Source organism: Chiloscyllium plagiosum, chromosome 32, assembly GCF_004010195.1.
Source record: "Chiloscyllium plagiosum isolate BGI_BamShark_2017 chromosome 32, ASM401019v2, whole genome shotgun sequence".
NCBI classification, from domain to species: Eukaryota; Metazoa; Chordata; class Chondrichthyes; order Orectolobiformes; family Hemiscylliidae; genus Chiloscyllium; species Chiloscyllium plagiosum.
This window is the reverse complement of record NC_057741.1, coordinates 23892678-23912155: the sequence shown is the minus strand read 5'-3', so window position 1 is coordinate 23912155 and position 19478 is coordinate 23892678. Positions and strand designations below refer to the sequence as shown.

Here is a 19478-nt window from a genome sequence, read left to right as displayed (position 1 = left end):
TGATTTCCCCTTCATAAATCCATGCTGACTCTGACCTATCCTGTTACTGCTATCCAGATGTGTCGTAATTTCATCCTTTATAATTGACTCCAGCATCTTTTACACCACTGAGGTCAGACTAACTGGTCTATAATTTCCTGCTTTCTCTCTCGCTCCTTTCTTAAAAAGTGGTATTACATTAGCCACCCTCCAATCCGCAGGAACTGATCCTGAATCTATCGAACTTATCAGCCTTCAGATCTAACAGTCTCTCCAACACCAATTCGTGACAAATATAAATTTCCTTCAGTTCAGGTCCTTCAGCCACTATTACATCTGGGAGATTGCTCATGAGTTCCCCAGTGAAGACAGATCTAAAGTACCAATTCAACTCTTTTGCCATTTCTTTGTTCCCGGTAATAAATTCACATGTTTCTGTCTTCAAGGGCCCAATTTTAGTCTTAACCATTTTTTTTCTTTTCACACACCTAAAAAAGCCTTTACTATCCTCCTTTATGTTTTTGGCCAGTTTTCCTTCGTACCTCATTTTTTCTTTGCATATTACCTTTTTAGTTATCCTCTGTTGTTCTTTAAAAGCTTCCCAGTCCTCCGATTTCCCACTCATCTTTGCTTTGTTTAATTTTTCCCTTTATATGGTCCTTAACTTCCCTCGTCAGCCACGGCCACCCATGCTTCCCCTTAGGATCTTTCTTCCTTTTTGAAATGAACTGATCCTGCATCTTCTGCATTATACCCATAAATATCTGCCATTGTTCCTCCACTACCATCCCTGCTAAGGTATTGCACCATTGAACTTTGGCCAGCTCCTCCCTCATAGCTCCATAGTTCCCTCTAAAGGAGAAAGGAGCATCGAAATAAACAATCGAGCAGCAAATAAAGAATTCGAGCTTTTTGCTGCAGCACAGACAGAGCTGTCTCTATCAGTTTCAACAGCCAACTCCAAACCCCAACTGACCCCACCCTCTCATGCTTCTTTTGTCTAATTTAAACAAAACACGCAGGGAACTCAAAGCTGTTTACCCACTGCTCCTGAAGAAGATATTCCTCTACCATGGTGGCAACACCTCTGTACAAGAGAAACAGCACAGAACAAATCTCTCTGAAAGGAACAGTACGATCATGGAAATTGTAGGAAACATCCAGGCAATTCTTTTATTCATTAATGGACAGGGGCATCACTGGCGAGTCAGCAATTATTCCCTGCCTCTAGTTATCCTTGAGAAAGTGGTACTGAGCTGCCTTCTTGAACCACTGCAGTGCATATGTTGTAGGTTGACCCACAATGCTATTAGAGAGGAATTCCAGGATTTTGACCCAGCGACACCGACAGAACAATGACATGTTTCCAAGTGAGGAGGGCGAGTGGCTTGGAAAGGAATTTGCAGATGGTGATGCTCCCCTGTATCTGCTTCTTTTGTTCATCTAGATATAAGAGGTTGAGTGTTGCAACGTGCTGTCTAAGGATGTTTGATTAACTTGTGGATAGTACACAATGCAGCTACTGAGAGTCAGTGGTGGATGGAATGGATGTGGTAGGCAGAAGTGGGTACTGCAGATGCTAGAGATTAGAGTCAAGATTAGAGTTGTGCTGGAAAAGCACAGCAGGTCAGGCAGCATCCAAGGAGCAGGAAAATCGACATTTCGGGCAAAAGCCCTTCATCAGGAGTAGATGTGGTGCCAATTAAGCAGGCTGCTTTGTCCTGGATGGTGTGAAGCTTCTACAGTGTTGGAGCTGCAACCATCCAGACAAGTAGGGAGCATTCCATCACACTCCTGACATTCCCTTGTTGATGCTCGGTAAGCTTTGGGGAATCAGGAGGTGAGTTAATTGCTGCAGTATTCTAGCCTTTGAACCACTCTTGTAGCCACTGTGTTTATATGCGAAGTTTTGTTCAATTTCTTGTCAATGGTAACACCAGGATGTTGATAGTGGGAGAATTCAGTGATGGTAGCAGCATCAAATTTCAAGGAGTGGTGGTTAGATTGTCTCTTATTGGTGATGGTCATAGCCTGGCATTTGTTTGGCATGAATGTTACTTGTCACTTGTCAGCCTTGGCCTGGATATTGTCCAGATCTTGTTGCATTTGGACACAGAGAGCTTTAATATCTGAGGAATGGTGAATGGTGCGGAACATTGTGCAATCATCGACCAACATCACCATGGCTGACCTTAGGATGGAGGGAAGGTCATTGATGAAGCAGCTACAAATGGTTGGTCCTGTGACTCTACCCTGAGGATGAGATGATTGACCTCTGACAACCACGACTATCTTCAAATGTGTCAGGTATGACTCCAACCAGCAAAGCGTTTGTACACACGCGCGCACACAGACACAGACACACACACCACCCACACAGACAAACACACCACACACATGCACACAGAAACACAGACACACACACATTCGCGCACACACAGACACACACACACCACCCACGCACACAGCAACACAGACACACACATATTCGCACACACACAGACACACACACACCGCCCACACCGACAGACACAGACACACACACACCACCCACACAGACACACACACACAGACCCCCACATACATGCGCACACACGCATGCACACACACATCCCCCCACCCACCCACAAATATTGATTGATTCCAATCTTGCTAGGGCTCCTTGATGCAGCTTTGATGTCAGGCGCTGTCACTCTCAGCTCACCTCTGGAATTCAACTCTTTTGTCCATGTTTGAACCAAAGCCGTAAAGAGCTCAGGAGGTGAATAGTCCTGATGGAACCCAAACTACACATTAGTGAGAAGGTCATTGCCGAACAGGTGCTACCTGATAGCACTGTTGATGACACCTTCCATCACTTTACTGATGATTGAGAGGAGACTGATGGGACGGTAATTGGCTGCGCTGGATTTGTCCTGCTTTTTAGGACATACTTGGGTAATTTTCCACATTGTCATGTAGATGCCAGTGTTGTAACTGTACTGGAACAGCTTGGCTAGGGGAGCGGCAAGTTCTGGAGCACAAATGTTCAGTCCTATTGCCAGAATGTTGTCAGGGTGCATAGCATTTGCAGTATCCAGTGTTTCCAACCATTCCTTCATATCATGTGGAGTGAATTGAATTGGTTGAAGATCTGTAATGCTGGGGCCCACTGGAGGAGGCTGAGATGGGCCATCCACTCAGCAATTCTGGCTGAAGATTGCTGTGAAAACTTCAGCTTTATCTTTTGCACTGAAGTGCTGGGCTCTTCGTCATTGAGGATAGGATATTTGTGGAACCTCCTCCTGCTGTCAGTTGTTTAATTGTCCACCATCATTCACGACTGGATGTGGCATGACTGCAGAGTTTAGATCTGATCTGTTGTCTGTGGGACCACTTAGCTCTGTTTATCACTTATTACATATGTTGTTTGGCACACAAGTAATCCTGTTTGGTAACTTCACCAGGCTGACTCCTCATTTTAGCCAAGCTTGGTGCTACTCCTGGCATGCCCTGTCCTTGAACCAGAGTTGATCACCTGGTTTGATAGTAATAATTGAGTTGAGGATGTGCCAGGCTTTGAGGTTACACATTGTAGTGGAGTATAAGTCAACTGGCTCATAGCATCTCGTGTATGCCCAGGCTTGAGTTGCTAAATCTATTCGAAGATGTCCCATTTAGTGTGGTCATAGTGCCACACAAGATGATGGAGGGTAGTTTCAAAGTGAAGACGGATTTCTCTCCACAAGGAATCTGCGATGATCACTCTTACTGATACTGTCATGCAATTAGCAGCTGGCAGATTGGTAAGGAAGACGTCAAGTATGTTTTTCCCTCTTGTTAGTTCTTGTTGGTAAGATGCCATTTTGGCCAAGGTATAAACAATGTGGTGGAAATTATCTACTCTGTCAGTTTGCAGTTTTTTGGAAATATCTTCTCCTCACCTCAATTTTCAGTCTGACCTGTGCATTATTATAGGGTGTGTATTATTCAGATGCCACTAGTTCATGCAATGAGATCTGGTTTTTGACTTTTGATTCAATTGGTTATACGTCTGCACTATCCGGTTTCCAATCTTATGGTAGTCATTCAGAACAGAATAAACATTTTGAGTTAGTAAACATTGGGCTAAATGCTTTCTAACCCAAAGGACTCATTTCCCTTAAATCCTTTCAGCTTGTCTCTGACTTTATGTTATTTCTACTGAACCTTTGCATTTTTCTTTGAGAATTTAATCCTTGGGAAGATTTACTCCTCCATTCTGATCCTCTGTTTCAAGCTTTAATATTCCCAGCTCTTTTTTGACAATCCACTTACTACTGAAATACAGAACGGTTTTACTGTTATATTTTGCTTCTCCAGGACCAACATTTTATCAAATGGACTTAAAGTGGGGCCTAAACTAAAGCAAGGGAAGGCAGGAGCCATGGTAACACTTCACTGACAGGGGTTGTTGCCAGGACTGTCCTCCAGTTGATGGATTAATAATAGCAGTCAAGAGTGTGGTGCTGGAGTGAGCTGCCAGAAGAGGTGGTATAAGGTCGATACAATTACAACATTTAAAAGGTCTCATGAATAGAAAGGGCTTGGAGGGATATGGGCCAAATGCTAGCAAATGGGACTAGATCAGTTCAGGATATCTGGTCAGCCTGGACGAGTTGGACCTGAAGGGTCAGCTTCCATGCTGTATAACTTTATGGTTCTACCAATGAAAATAACCTTCAAGTGGAAGTGGGCAAAGAGTCAAGATTAATCCTGGCATTATGAGCAACTGCCCGTGGTCACTGGACAAGGAGGTTTAGACAGGTGGTTCAGCAGAGGTAGCCAGCTCCAAAATAAGGGATACATGTGGGGAGAGAGTGAATGAGAAGATCCAGAGGAATAAGCCATCACCTTCATGGGAAACTGGGAGTTTGCTTACAATTAGCACAAGGGAATAACAAAAGCCACCCAACGACTGCCAAATGTCAGGGTCAGGGACAAACTCTCCACCACTTCAAAACCACCACCCTTGCTCCTCCATTTTGGAATTGCTAAAGTGTTCTCATTTATCACCATTGTATACTTTCTTTGTCTAATTAACTAAAGTATATCGTCAAAACTACTGCTTCTTGATAAGCAACCAGAAAATTGCTACAAATTGTCGATTGCTTTTATTTGGTAACTATGATAATTTGAACAGAACTCCTATTAGACAGGATAGTACATAGCAGGGAACAACCTGCTCTCCCAGGACCAGCAGTGGAGACCATGACACCAGACCATGCCAGCCTGGGCTGAGGTTACCACCCAGAGTAAGAAAGTCTTACCGTCTCCTCTCCAGTACCTCACACTCACTTTGTCTTTGTTATTGTACCCACCTTCCAATAAGGCTCATGCTCAACCACTTTACTATTTCCTCTAACATCTTCCCTCACTCAGTCTCACCCACCATACCTATGGCACCACTAACCCTGGATGCCCTCGGCACTGCCACCTCAGGACACCTCTTATCTGCACTAGCAGTGCCACCCCTTTCTATTTTTCATAATTCCTGCCTCTTTCACATTGCTTAATAAAAATAGCTCACAATAGGATAGACAGTCAAGACAGGCGGTGATCTGTTTATCTTTTGCTCCTCACTGAGAGAACCTTGACTCAGAAATTCTTGCCTTACTGTGCCGGGAACCCCTAAGAGACTATTACACTTGCCTCCTGACAACTGTGATAAGCTTCCTGGTTCTGCCTGCTTTAAATAACAAGGCAAAATAGAGGACTGTAACCCTGGTATCTCTGGCTGAGGAATCAAAGGACAGAGAGGCAAGCAGGAATACAGTGAGCATCCAGGTATGGTCAAAGTGACAGCAAACGATGAGCTGAGAGATGCAGCCTGGTCTCGACCATGAGCTGGGGGCATGTGCCTGGGCCCACAATGCTACAGCTTTGCAATTGGAGTTGTCCTGACAGCCTGCATTACAGCATCAAAGTGCAGCAACATCCTGTAACAGGATGAAAGATGTACCGTGAGGTTTCTTAGAGGCTGGCATATGTTGGATGTCAACATCTGTGGATTTGGGGCTCGTACTGCTATCTCGTTCCAACATGGAGGCCATTTTGAGCAGGCCATAAACTCTCTCACTCTGGTTTCCTGAATGAGTTTCCCTCACATCGAGCTTATTTGAAGAGTTTAGTAATTGGAAGGCTAATAATAAAGCAGGCAAGTTGAGCTGTTAACAACACATTTAATGAGTGCTAAGCCCCATCAATAGGCATCTTGCCAATCCCAGTGAGAATCCTGCCAAACTGCTTGTGGCAAGCACAAAAGATGGCGGGAGTTGCTCCCAACATCAAGATGGTCCTTGCTGGACTTTTTGCATCAATCTGGGTCAAGACGTGTGGTGCTGGAAGAGCACAGCTGGTCAGACAGCACCCAAGGCTGCCCTTTAGCTTTAGACCCCGCTATCGTAGAAAAAAAAAGCCTTGACTATTCACCCTATCCAAGCCCCTTGTGATTTTATAAACCTCCAAAAGGTCACCCCTCAGCCTCTGACGTTCCAGGGAAAACAGCCCCAGCCTGTTCAGCCTCTCCCTTTAGCTCAAACTCTCCAACCCGGCAACATCCTTGTAAATCTTTTCTGAACGCTTTCAAAATTAACATCTTTCCTGTAGCAGGGAGAACAAAAGTGAATGCAGTATTCCAAATAACAGGGGATAATGATGGAATAACAGAAGGACAATGATTGTCTTATTTTCCAAAACATTGCATTCATAATAGAATAGTGTTGTGTCTGATAAATCTTTTCTTTTAAGCTTGTAGGAAGGCTTGTTAGTAACACAGTTAACTTAGATTTCACGCCACACAGAAAATACTAAATATGGAATACTAAAAGGACATAGTTTTGAAGGATACCCGACTTTGCAACACCTTCAGGATCCTGCCCACAAAGCAAGGCACTGACCTCCACCTGATATGTCTGGAACAAAAGTCAGCGACCATATAGGGCAGCTGTGGACTGACACGGCTTGTGTGGGCACAATAGGCTTTCAAAGATGGTATATGGATGCCAGTAAATTCTGGTGAGTTATTCTACGTATGGTAAGATAGGGTAGATCTTGGGTGCAACAGATGTCATAGGGGTGGGTTAGGTAAGGTTTAGTAAGAGGTGAGAAAACAGGCTGGGCCTCATGGAGAAAAACCCTGCAAAAATATAGACACAACTCGGTCAGAACCATATGCCACCTGCTGTCATAGGGCAGCTCTTTCATTTTGATTCACCACCTTCAAGGGAAGTGAGCTGAACTGATTCCTGAGGAATTGCACCTTTAGCAGAAGACTGTGCTGGACCGAGGGTTGCTGAGTACAGCACTTCAAAGACAGTCACTCCAATGCAGCATGCAGATTATGTACTATTGTTTATGTTACCTGTTGCATGTTGGACTGATGGTGGAATAGAAAGTAAAGGTCACCATCGCCTTGCCATCCACAGGTAACATTGTTATTACCCAATATTTAGCTCAACAGTGCCAACAATAGAGGTGGCTGCTCCTGATATAGCAGCACACACCTGTTGCAATCTGGAAAACTGTGAAAGTTGGCATTGCAAGTATGGTTAGGCATTCGAGCTGGACCGGAAGAACACCACAATGCACTTTTCTCCCTCCCTCAATTCATGCTTTACATTGATGACAGTTTCTCATTGAGGAGAATAAAGCTAAGATTTGCTACTTGATTGCCAAACTCACTTTCCTCCTTTACTCCACTTTATCTGCTTGAATAGGTATCACAATATATTTAGCTCCACTAGGAATTGCATCTTTATCATAAGACAGTGCTCTCATTGGGATTGCCTGTCCTCCAGCTGGGATTGCCTGTCCTCCAGCTGGGATTTCCTGTCCTCCAAGGATATTTTTGATTTGCAAAGGATTCACGTGATTGAGGGTCAGGAAGGAAAGTGGCATTAAACCTGCAATCAGGTTAGCCATGACATGACCTTATACCATGGCAGAGTAGACTTGAGGGGCTGAATGGCCTACTCTTGCTTCTATTTCCTATGTTCTTATGACAAAGTAGCCACTTTCATTTTGAGGTTTTGAAGGCTAGATACATTGTTTAGGTCTTGCTGATGAAAAATGTGTATATTGTATCCATGGGTGTGGCCATTGCCACTATGGCTCCCTCTACAAGTCATGCAGCATAAAGGAGGCCTTTCCAAGGAGGCTGTTAGAGTTTAGAGGTTAGATGTGGTTTCATGCAGCATTAGCCCTTCCCAATGCCAGTAAAATGGCAGCAGAGTTATGAAGTGGCTGCGAATTGACCAATTATTTGCTTCGATCGGCTATCTCTAATTGACAGCGGATGAGACCAATGACGGTCAACCCACAGATGATATGGAGGAGATGTGGGTTCCCATGCCTTCTGCCGCCATCTTATAAGCCATCCCACTTCGCAGCTTGTGTCTAAAGGGCTGGCAACATGGAAAACCCAAGTCTACGCTCATTGACCAATCTTTCAGAGTGCATGGATGTGGTCATTCATTGAATTAAGAACCGATTTTTTGTTAATCTGATTGAATTTCTCTTCCTTCGGCTGTCCATTTATTGTACCCTTAAAACTACGTGAACTTTTTTAGATTAGATTAGATTACATTACAGTGTGGAAACAGGCCCTTCGGCCCAACAAGTCCACACCGACCCGCCGAAGCGCAACCCACCCATACCCCTACACTTACCCCTTACCTAACACTACGGGCAATTTAGCATGGCCAATTCACCTGACCTGCACATCTGTTTTTACAATAGAAACAATCTATCAGGTGAGGTGTTATTATTAACTTTAAGTCTGTTGTGGCATATGATGCTGTGTATTTACTGACAATTAGAATAATACTGTTTATAAAGTGACAGGGTCACTAAAATAAATGCAAATTTAGTGCTGTGTAATAAGCTGTGTCAATTAAATAATATTGTCACTAACGTCATTGCATTTGCCACGTTTAACACCACTCTGTGTAATTGAAGTTGTTTGCTGTGCATGTCTCAGAGTTTTTGAAGGCAATTCTAATTGGTACTTTTCAAATGGTGAAGTGTTTATTGGCTTTATATGTTAATTGATGTTTTGCTGCTACCTTCAACAAAACATACAATGTTCATCCTGTCAGCACAACACAATTTCCTTAATTGTAATGAAATATCAGTTGTTAACTGTGTGAAATCCCTAAGCACTCTACAACGAATGGCCTTGCTGTTTCAGGGAAAGTGAAGTCAATTTGTTCATTTCAGTCTTTATCTGCTGCATTTTGTCCAGATGGACTGAAGAACTTGTTGTGATTTTATTTGAAAATTATTTTCTCACCAGGGCAAGTGGTTTTCCAGTCAAGATTACTTCAAGCAATTAACTGAAACTGGTTCCCGTGCAGATTTTTCTACATCATTAATCGCATCATTATTAAAATTTCAAGATTGCGCACTTTGATATAAAATGTACTGAAAGAAAACCGAGTTGGTAACATGACAAACAGCTTCACAATAAAACGTCAATTATCTCTCACGTCAATTTGTATTCCCTGTCCTTTCAGTTTGAAGTTATTGAAAAGCATATCATGTTGTAAGATGAACGCTCACCATTATTCCCCATGTTATAGAGTATAGAACAGAATGAAAGTCAATTGTCTTCTTCCCAGAAGCCTACCAATCCACCAAATCCAAAGGGGGTGCATTCTGGGAGAATAGTGGAACTTCCAAACTGCCTGCCTGAATTTGTACAGTCAGAAACCTGAAAATCTCTTGGTCGTCAAATGAGAACTGGCCCTTCTCTTAAACACGATGTAGTTCATTGCATAAAGTGGACAGGTAGAATTTCCATTGGTGTGGTAGACATTGTTGCAAAGACTATGAGGATGATCAAGTTGATAGGTATTATTCCTCTGAGATTCTAAGCTGTTCTCCCATTAAGTCTGTTTGACATCACTGTAGTGAATGGTGATCAAGGCATTCTTCAGCATTAACCCATTCAGACCCTTACACCTTTGTCCAGCACACTGTGAATTGGGATCATAACAAATAGGGACTCTTGAGTGTTTGAAGTTATTGAATTGATCTGTGTCTTTTTTGGACAAACAAGTACATAGAGATGCTGAAATAACATAGGAATGTTGGGGTGAAGATTTGTTTGCATGGATTTTTAAGATACTTTGAATGGCACTAAGAGATCTTTTGGGAATAGAATATATTACAGTGAATTATTTGAAATTGAATCTGGTGAAGCTGAGAGCGTTAGATAAATTGAAGTAGAAATAAAGTCAGGTTTTTATAGGGAGAACAGTGAACATCCAATATTTGGAAATCGAAGTGGGGCTAGGGGAGACCTGAAATTGAGATGCTCGAGTTAGTTACAGTTAGGAATGATAAAGAAATTAGAAGACTTGAAGTGAAATAAAGAGAAATGGAAAAAGCAAACCAAAAAGCAATGGAAAAGGGACAGAATAAAACAAAGGAAAATGGAAAGAGAGGAGAATGAAAAGAGAAGGGAGGTGGAATTTAGAAAGCTTGAATTCTGAGGGCACAGAAAAGCCAGACAACACGAGTCAGCCAGGAGTAAAGGAAGAATAGGTCAAAGCTCAGTGGGTGATTCTGATTCCAGTGAAGATTTGGTTTAACTAAATTTCAATGCTTATTGCCTACGTTTACTGAGGATAGAGAGAGAAGATCTTTCACCCCACTTGAAAAGGTAGCTAGGCAGATGATATGTCCAAAAGAGATTTTGACTTCAGGGGAGATTGTACATGCAAGATGTCAGAAGAATAACTTACAGATTATGAAACTGTTAAGGAAGCAAAACTGATCGCTTATGAGGATGTCTTGAAGCTTCTAATTATAGAACCACAAGAAATAAACCTAATCAGACATTTGTAAAAAATTTCCAAGAGAATAAGAAATACTGCGATAGTGGTGGGTTTGAAGTTAAAGGAAATCTTTGAGAACTTAAAGTAAATTATGACAGAAGAATTCAGAAATAACATTCCTATAATATTCAAACCTTATTTCGATGAGTGTGGAGTATTAAAGCTCAAAGAGGCTATGGTTCTAGCAGATACCAATGATATCTCTCACAGATAGTTACAGTTGGGAAGATGGTTATGTGAGAATCCACAAGGAAGAAGAAGAAATAGAAAATCTGATGATAGAAGAGGTACAAATTTTAGGGAATAAACAGAAGGACACATATAATACAAGAGTAATAAAAAAGAAAATAAATGTTTCCATTGTAATAAGACCGGACATATGTAAGTCAATTACTGGAAATTGAATATGAAACCAGTTTCAGTAATAGGAATGTTGGAGGAATCCTCAGAAAAGCGGGCACGGGACAGGAAATGTGTTTTAAAAACATAACAGTTGGAAAAAGAGAACATTTATCTTTAGACTGAAACAAGAAGAAAGCAATGACTCCAGACAGCCATACAAATTCTTGTTTGATTAATCAAAAAGAGAATTGGGCTACTTGTGACGCTAAATATTTTATCTCAAAAGGAGAAATGTGTCCATATGCTTCAAATCAAGGAGGCAAATCATTAATTAAGTTGAGACACTCCGAAGCAGGTCAGTCACTAATGCTTGCTGTGTCAGGGATGAATGGAAGAAAATATGAATTGGAGTTGGATATGGAGGTTGCGCACCAATCTCATTATACAAAGTTAGATTAATGAGTGATTTTGTATTTGGAGACATTTGTAGTTGTGAAGCAAATCCCCTTAGAAAGAATCGATTTTTCTTTGGGAAATGACCTGGCTGGTTCAAAAATATTATGTTCAATGAGGGTGCTGGAACAACCAGTAGAGATAAAAGAAATTGACATGCTATGAGTGGAATCTCCTGGACTGTTTCCTGGCTGGGTGTTGGGTCCATAAAATTAGTTAGGAAGGAAAGCAGTCCATGACAAAAGAATTGACTGGAAATTTAATTATCAGAAATAATTATTGAAAGTTTTAATAGCAGGATGAAAGTAAAGGGAATGAGGTCGATATGTTTAACCCATCTGCTTTGATAGAAAGTCAATAACTGGATCCTGAATTGAGCCAGTCTACTCGGAAAATTAATCAGAATCAATGCTGCATTTGAAAGATACAGTACTGGGTAAAGTAACCATAGTCCCAGAGGGTTACTCTCCCATTAGAGAGAGACAACTGGTGGTAGGTGTAACTTGAGGGTCACCATGTGAGGGATGAGGCTGAGAAGGCAGGATCTGCATGGTGACCTCAGTTGGTTTAGGAGTTGAACTCAGTTTGGTGCCGTTACTCTGCATCACAAGGGCAGCAGTTCCACCATCTGAGCTGACCTCCTCACTCAATGGAGCAGCTAACAACTTACAAACCTTCAGCAAACCAGTCTGAGTGCATCTTTTTGTGATCCTGGCCAATAGAAATGTTTCAATATTTTGGTTTGTGTTTTCTTAAGTGACCAGCCGTTGGAATTTCCTGAGCCACTTGTAAAATTGTATTATAATACTCAGATGTAACTATGGATGGATCACTGCCCATTTCTCATTGGCTGATATTTAAGGTATCTCTATTTTCTCATTAGTACTCCCTCCATCACCAACACTCAGTAGCAGCATTGTACCCCATTATGGCAGCTGGTGAAACTGAAATTAAAAACTAGTCTGTACCAGCAACAAGTTGCACTTCAGAAATTCACCAAAGCTCCTAAGATACCAGCTAGAAGAGCCAGGGCAGCAGATATGGGAACACCATCAACTGCAAGTTCCTTCCAAGCCACTCACCATCTTGACTTGGAAACATATTGCTGTTCCTTCAATGTTGCCAGGTCAAAATCCTGGAATTTCATCCACAAGAGCATTGTGGGTCTATCTATAGCACTGCAATGGTTCAAGAAGGCAGCTCACCACCACCTTCTCAAGGGCAATGAGGGATGGATAATAAATGCTGACCCTGCCAACAATGCCCACATTCCGTGAGTGAATTGAGAAATAAAGGACAAAGGATAATGAGCAGAAAGAATCAAAGTGGGAAAACTCTCTAGACCAAAAGGTCTTGCTTCTGGTTTTAATTTGGGGCAGCATTTGCTCAGCAGTCACTGGGCAGATGTTATGATCACTAGAGGTGGGAAAAGTGGAGACACACAAGGGCATAATTTCCTGTTGTTTTTAATTTCAATCCCAGCATGCTAGATTGCAGGCATGTCCTTACCTACAGGTCATTTTGTAACTTGTTATCGGAGGGATGGGTTGGTGTTGGCAGTTACCTATCCACCTCACAGTCTCTGTAACAGAGTCTAGCACATTAATGTAACTTGTGCATAGTTGTTATCATGCCCTAAGCTACATATTGTCTAAAACAAGTGCTTCTATAGATGCCAATGCTCTGTCAGAGCAGTCCTTAGTCAAGGTCCAGCATGCTAGTGAATGGAAAACAGAGGTTCCATTAATAAATTTGAAATGGATGGGTAGTGGAAACATTTCAAAAGTGTACAGCTTGGGAAGCCTAGAAGTAAATGAGGTACTTACAGCTCAGAGCAAGTGAATATCGTGAAACATAGCCACAGTAAGAGAAATCAAAGGCCAAAGGAGCATCTTAAAACAAACATAAACAACTGGCAATGTAGCAAAGCCAGGCTTAAAGCAATAAAGAGGCATTTTAAAAGCTTTAGTAGAGAGAGTCAAATGGAAGAAAAAGTTAGGAAGCTACTGATCCATGTAAGGAAACAGCAACAAAGTTTTTGAATCCTCCATTTTACTCTCAAAGGCAGGATTCCTCAATCTTGACCACATAAGAGCAGAAAACCCTCCAGAACAGAACTTTCTAATAACTGCATTGCTATATTCCAAAATTAAAAGCCATTTAATGCTAGGAAGACATACAACAGAGATAATATATCTGGGAAGATTTTAATTTCAGAGATGAGCCAAATTGAACACAGACTTTGATATCTTAGAGAAGACAATCCTTAAAATACAGAAATGCTTCCGAGCTTGCAAAGTAAATACATCTTTGTGTATTTAAATTCAGAAGCTTATATGTTTGGGAGTATAACTAATATTATTATGGCCTTCCAAGATATTAAGGAATCGACAGATAGATATGAAGTTCTAAAAGCCTTTGACAATTGCTTTAACTCTTTTACTCTGACTGCATAAAGTTGAAAGAACAAGATTTAGTAGTAGACTTTACCATCCACAGGATTTTATGGCAGTTAAAACTAGAATTCGTAAGAGATGTTGGAATAACTGATGAGTAATGTTTAAGTTTATTACAGTCAAAAGAAGAGTTGACTCTATGGAGGAAGTTGTTTAGATGGTAAGTGAAGCAGAGTTCTAGAAGCAGCACAGATTATTCATAAAAGGAGAAGATTGATCTTATCACACAAGATCAGCAGCATCCATTCAGTTTTCAATGTATCTCCTGGCACACATGAGAAGACAATGCAGTGGGTAGGACAGACAGTAGATATGAACAATCATTATCAGCACTGTGGAGAAAAGAAACTTCAAAGGAACAAGCAGTTCCCAGGTACTTTAAAAGAAAACATCTATAAAAGAATGGATCCATTTCAGAATAAAAAGCTGAGATGAAACATAGTCACACAACAATAAAAATGTCAAATATAAGTTCATGAAGTGGACCAGGCTACGATAGAGGAAAGGCCAAAGGTATTCCTAGATGAAGTAAGTAATCCAGACCTAGTTTTTGTCAAAAGAATATTTCTGTCATGGGATATCTTACTAATTTCGCATTTGAAACAGAGGAATATGTAATTATATTGTCAGACAGTGTACCACGGTTGAAGAAACACTGTTTCTTCCCACATGGTCCAGGAGGTATAGCACTTAAGTTGAAAGCTATTTTGCAAACAAATCTGCAATGCAAGGTTGTTCAATAGCACAGAACATATACATACTTCATAATCAAGAATTCTCATTCTTGATCCTGAATATATGTTTTGACCTGAATCATCTTCAGATAATAGGAGTCAAATTAGTTAAAGTCAAGGAACAGCTAATCATGCAACATTTTTTCAAGAAATAGTCAATGAACAACAAGTCAAAGAAGTTCAGTTACTGGACAGTTGGTAGTGGAACATTTAAAAAGATTTCATAGTGCTTCCTCGGCTCATAGCGGAACCAAACAAAAAACAGAATCCATCAAAGGTTTGTTATGTTGGCACACAAAATATGTTTCATACTATCAGCAAACTGGAAACCTGTAACTACTGGATTGGCAGAAATGTTTCCTATCACTGAAGTGAGTTTAGATTTCATGATTCTGCAAGAAATAGCAAAAATCTAGCCAATGAACGGTATACCTCAGATAAATAAACAGAGACAAAGCTTTGAACTGTTGCAACACAAAATACAACGCTGCTGCCAAAAGCGAACAGTTATGACAGATTTAAGTCTGATGTCAGATGATTTGGAAAACTCGAGCTCAAATTTTATTGCCTTATTTTCCCAGAAGGGTTCCTCAATCCCAGTGACACAGACTATATCAAGCAAGCAGTCATTGTCAAATAGTATGAGAAGGCAAGTGTTTTGTTTTCAGCATTGCAACAATCTTCATGAATGAATGAAAGCATCCAGATTAAGTAATAGTTTGAAGAGTCTACACACTTCAGATTGATCAATAGATTGAGAACAAATCTACTGAAATAGATTCAAGGTATGAACTCCATTGAACTTGGTATGAATGACCAATATTCATAGATTGACACACTTAAGGAAATTGTCTGCTTTGGAGCTTCAGGATGAAGTCTGTAAGAAAAAATACCTGCTCCAAAAATCCAGGGCACTGCAAGAATGGAAGAGCCTGTTTAAACGGGGCAGCCATATTCCATGAAGAAAGTTCATGACAAACTGTCCTCCAGGTATTACAATGGAGCGATTGTGTGTTTCAGCAGGAAACCCCTTCCCAGATACAGAAATCCAATAGATAAAATGCCTTCCAGTTTAGAGGGATTCATCAATCTCTCTCAGATAGGAATGTAATCAAAGTCAATTGTCACAGAGTCATAGAGCACAGAAACACAGATCCTTTCATCCAACCAGTCCATGCCAACCATAGTCTCAATCTCAACTAGTCCCTGTGTTTTTAAAACTCTGTTTTAAAAAAAAGTTGACCTACTTTTTTTATTTTTCTCCTCTCATCTTAAAAATATGCCCCTTCATCTTGAAATCCCCCACCCTGGGAAAGACACCTGTTATTCACCTTATCTATGCCCCTCATGATTTTATAAACCTCTATAAGGTCACCCCTTAACCTCCTATGCTCCAGGAAAAAAATCCTCCAGTCTATCCAGCCATTCTGTTAACTCAAACCCATTATTCCCAGCAACATCTTAATAAATCTTTTCTGAATTCTCCATGGCTTAATAATATCCTTCTGACAACAGATCAACCAGAACTGGACACAAATAGTCTTCAACCCAGTTTCTGTCCTGTCAACTGTGGAGTCTTCTTTGATCTATGCACACTAAACTGAGAGCTTAGATTTTCTCAGCTTCTAATTATCTACACTTCCTAACCAAACAGCCCTAATCTGCAATTAAACATTTCTACTGAGACAACTTATTTCCATAACTCCTCTAGGAAAGAGACCATGCTTGCTTCTGACCCTTGTCAGTGCCCATAATCATCTAAGAACATCCAGTCTTTGGTTTCCTAAGCTAAAGCTGATCCTTGATCATTCTGAGTCAAAAACAAGCTATGGCCTTCAATGTTTATTCATGTTGTAATCACCCAATATAAACAATTTCCATTGACACTAAAAGGGTACCCTGCTCTCTCTCATGCTAAGCAAGTTCTAAAAGAATTCTCTGACTTTTTTTAAACAAAATGTCCTTCCTCGATGTAATCAAAATGTCACTATTTTGGAATCTAATTTCTAAAAGTTAAACATGCATAAAAATACAAATCACAAACTTTTCAAGATAAAACAGTAAAATTGGGATAAGTCAAATTACAGAGGCCTGACCACAAACCTATGATAAATGAAGATTCAGATTAGCTGAGGAAGCTCTGTGCAACCCTATTTTATCTACAAATATGCTCGATGTAAAAAAAAGAAAAGACAATGATGCACTAAATATGTGAAAAGGAATTTTTTTTCAATTTGTTCATAAATTGCAATGCAATGACTTTGTGCAGTCAAAGGTGTTATAAAATGTTGGGAGTTAGCTCTGGACATACTTATTAATGATTTTCTGCTTAGCTTGCTGCAGAGCTGTGTTTATGGTCGCTGCTTTTGTGCTGCAGAGCAATATCTCAGAGCACTGCTACAGCCTTTGAGGCCTCAGTGAAGACAGCAGGTGGGTTAGCGGGCAGGCTTTCATCAGGCTCTGCAGGGTTACTGGCCTTTGCGGCCATGCTTGCAGGGTTCCGCTGAGCAATCTCCAAGCTGATTGTGGTTTTTCCATAATTTTTGTGTGGTCTACGTTTGCTCCAATTGGATGTTATGGGCACACAAGCTGGCACATGTTTAAGGAACGCAGAGTTACCAGTCCAGAACCTCAGCTTATTATAGGCATTCTTGTATTGTATTCCATTGGCAGGAATGGCTGACAATTTCAAAACAACAGGGATTTTGGATTTTGACTCATTGCGGTTTTGTAGGGGAGAAAATTCAGCTGGCTAACGCAAGGCAGACCACAATCACAGTCCACCAGTTACCCTAAGGTGATTTGTCTTGAAAAAGAATGAGGGATGTTTGTGTGTACAAAAGTGAGAAGAGACCAGGCCAGATTATGGACTGAATATTTCTAATGGGACCCGAGGAAGTTGATGGTTGCTTTGTACGGTAATTGTGCTTAAACATTGACCTTTTACCATGTGCCTGATAGAGATGTCTTTGAATTATGATTGTAACTGATTCGCTATTCACTAATCAATTTTATGATACATGCATAAAAATGGTAGCCAAGATTCGGTTTTAAGTAAATGCAAATGCTATAGTAAACTGTTTGATTTCTTTAAGCAATGTTGATTTATTGTCTCATTTTCCTTTACTTTGGCCAGGTTTGCATTGTCCAGAAGAGAGATACAAAGAAAATGTATGCTATGAAATACATGAACAAACAAAAATGTATTGAACGAGATGAAGTGCGCAACGTTTTCAGAGAACTGCAGATCATGCAACGACTTGAGCACCCTTTCCTTGTGAATCTATGGTAAGGAACTTCTTGTAATAATTAAATAAGCTCATAGAATGTGGAGATGGCAAAGATTAGAATAGATCTCCTGCAGTAAGGAAACAGGCCCTTTAGCCTAAAAAGGCCACACTGACCGTCTGAAGAGTAACCCACCCAGACCCATTCCCCTACATACATTTGCCCCTGACTAATGCACCTAACACTATGGGCAATTTAACATGGCCAATTCACCTGACCTGCACATCATTTGGATTGTGGAAGGAGACTGCAGCACTCAGAAGAAACCCAACCGACACTGGGGGAATGTGCAAACTCCACACAGACAGTCACGTGAGGCAGGAATCGAACCCAGTCCCTGGCGCTGTGAGGCAGCAGTGCTAACCACTGAGCATGAACCTTTTATTCATATTATAATAACAGTGCAAATGCAAGTAAATGTTAATTATGTTTAGTTGTGTGAATGCAAAAGTATTTGCGTATTATTGGCTTGTTATAAATAAATCACCTGAACTTGAGTAAAAAATAGTATAATTTTAAAGTTTATCGCTGACACAAAGCTTGGTGAGGCAATAATTACTGAGCACTCATTAGCTGCAGGCTGTAGCTGGGAACAAAGATAGACTGTGGAGTTCACAGGCTCGTGGATATTACAAATTAAGGTGGAAGAGTTTTCAAATCAATCCATGGGATCAGCCCTTGCCTCTTTCTTTAATCTCGTTCAGCCTCACCACCTTCAGACATATCTGCATTACTCTAATTTTGGCCTCTTGTGCGTACCCTTATTTTATTCACCACCATCAGTGCCCATGCCTCTGTTTGCCGAGGGCCTGTGCTTTGCAAATCCTTCCCTACCTTTCTCCAACATGAAATTTCCTTTCCTCCTTTAAAGCACCCCTTAAAACCTCCTCTGCTTTTTGTCATCTGACCTGATGGGTAAATTTAATACCTGCCTCTACGGTCTTCCCATACTACTTCCAATTGACACCTTAAAATGAGCAACTAACACCCACTCAATGGTCTTTTCCTCCTGGTATTCAACCAGCAGCTTGCAGGAGTGGCACTACATGGGAAGCCTGAAAATGGGGCTCCCATGGGGGAGTCACACAGTACTTCTGACACACTCCCTCGTCCTCATACTGTCTCACCTATCATTATTTCCATCTCTCTCACTTTTAGTCTAGGGTTCCTCAGCCTTTGGTAGGTGTATTGTTGGCAGCTGCCAATGTTCATCCAATGGTGTTGTCTGAAACACTCAGCAAACAGATGGACACCCCCCCTTAGACCCACCCCAATGCCCCCCAACACACTCACGCATCCACACACCCCACTAACCCCCCTATACCTCCACACCCCCCCATCAAACACACCCAACTATACCTCCCCTC

At 41.1% G+C, this 19478-nt stretch overlaps 1 protein-coding gene across 1 annotated transcript in view; it reads left to right on the top strand.

Moving 5' to 3' along the window:
* Positions 1 to 19478, top strand: part of LOC122539420 (serine/threonine-protein kinase 32B-like) — a 320287-nt gene that overhangs the window by 110400 nt on the left and 190409 nt on the right. Inside the window, exon 3 of the mRNA XM_043674242.1 lies at positions 17960 to 18111. Coding sequence (XP_043530177.1) covers positions 17960 to 18111 — 152 coding nt within the window. The remainder of the gene's footprint in view (positions 1 to 17959; positions 18112 to 19478) is intronic.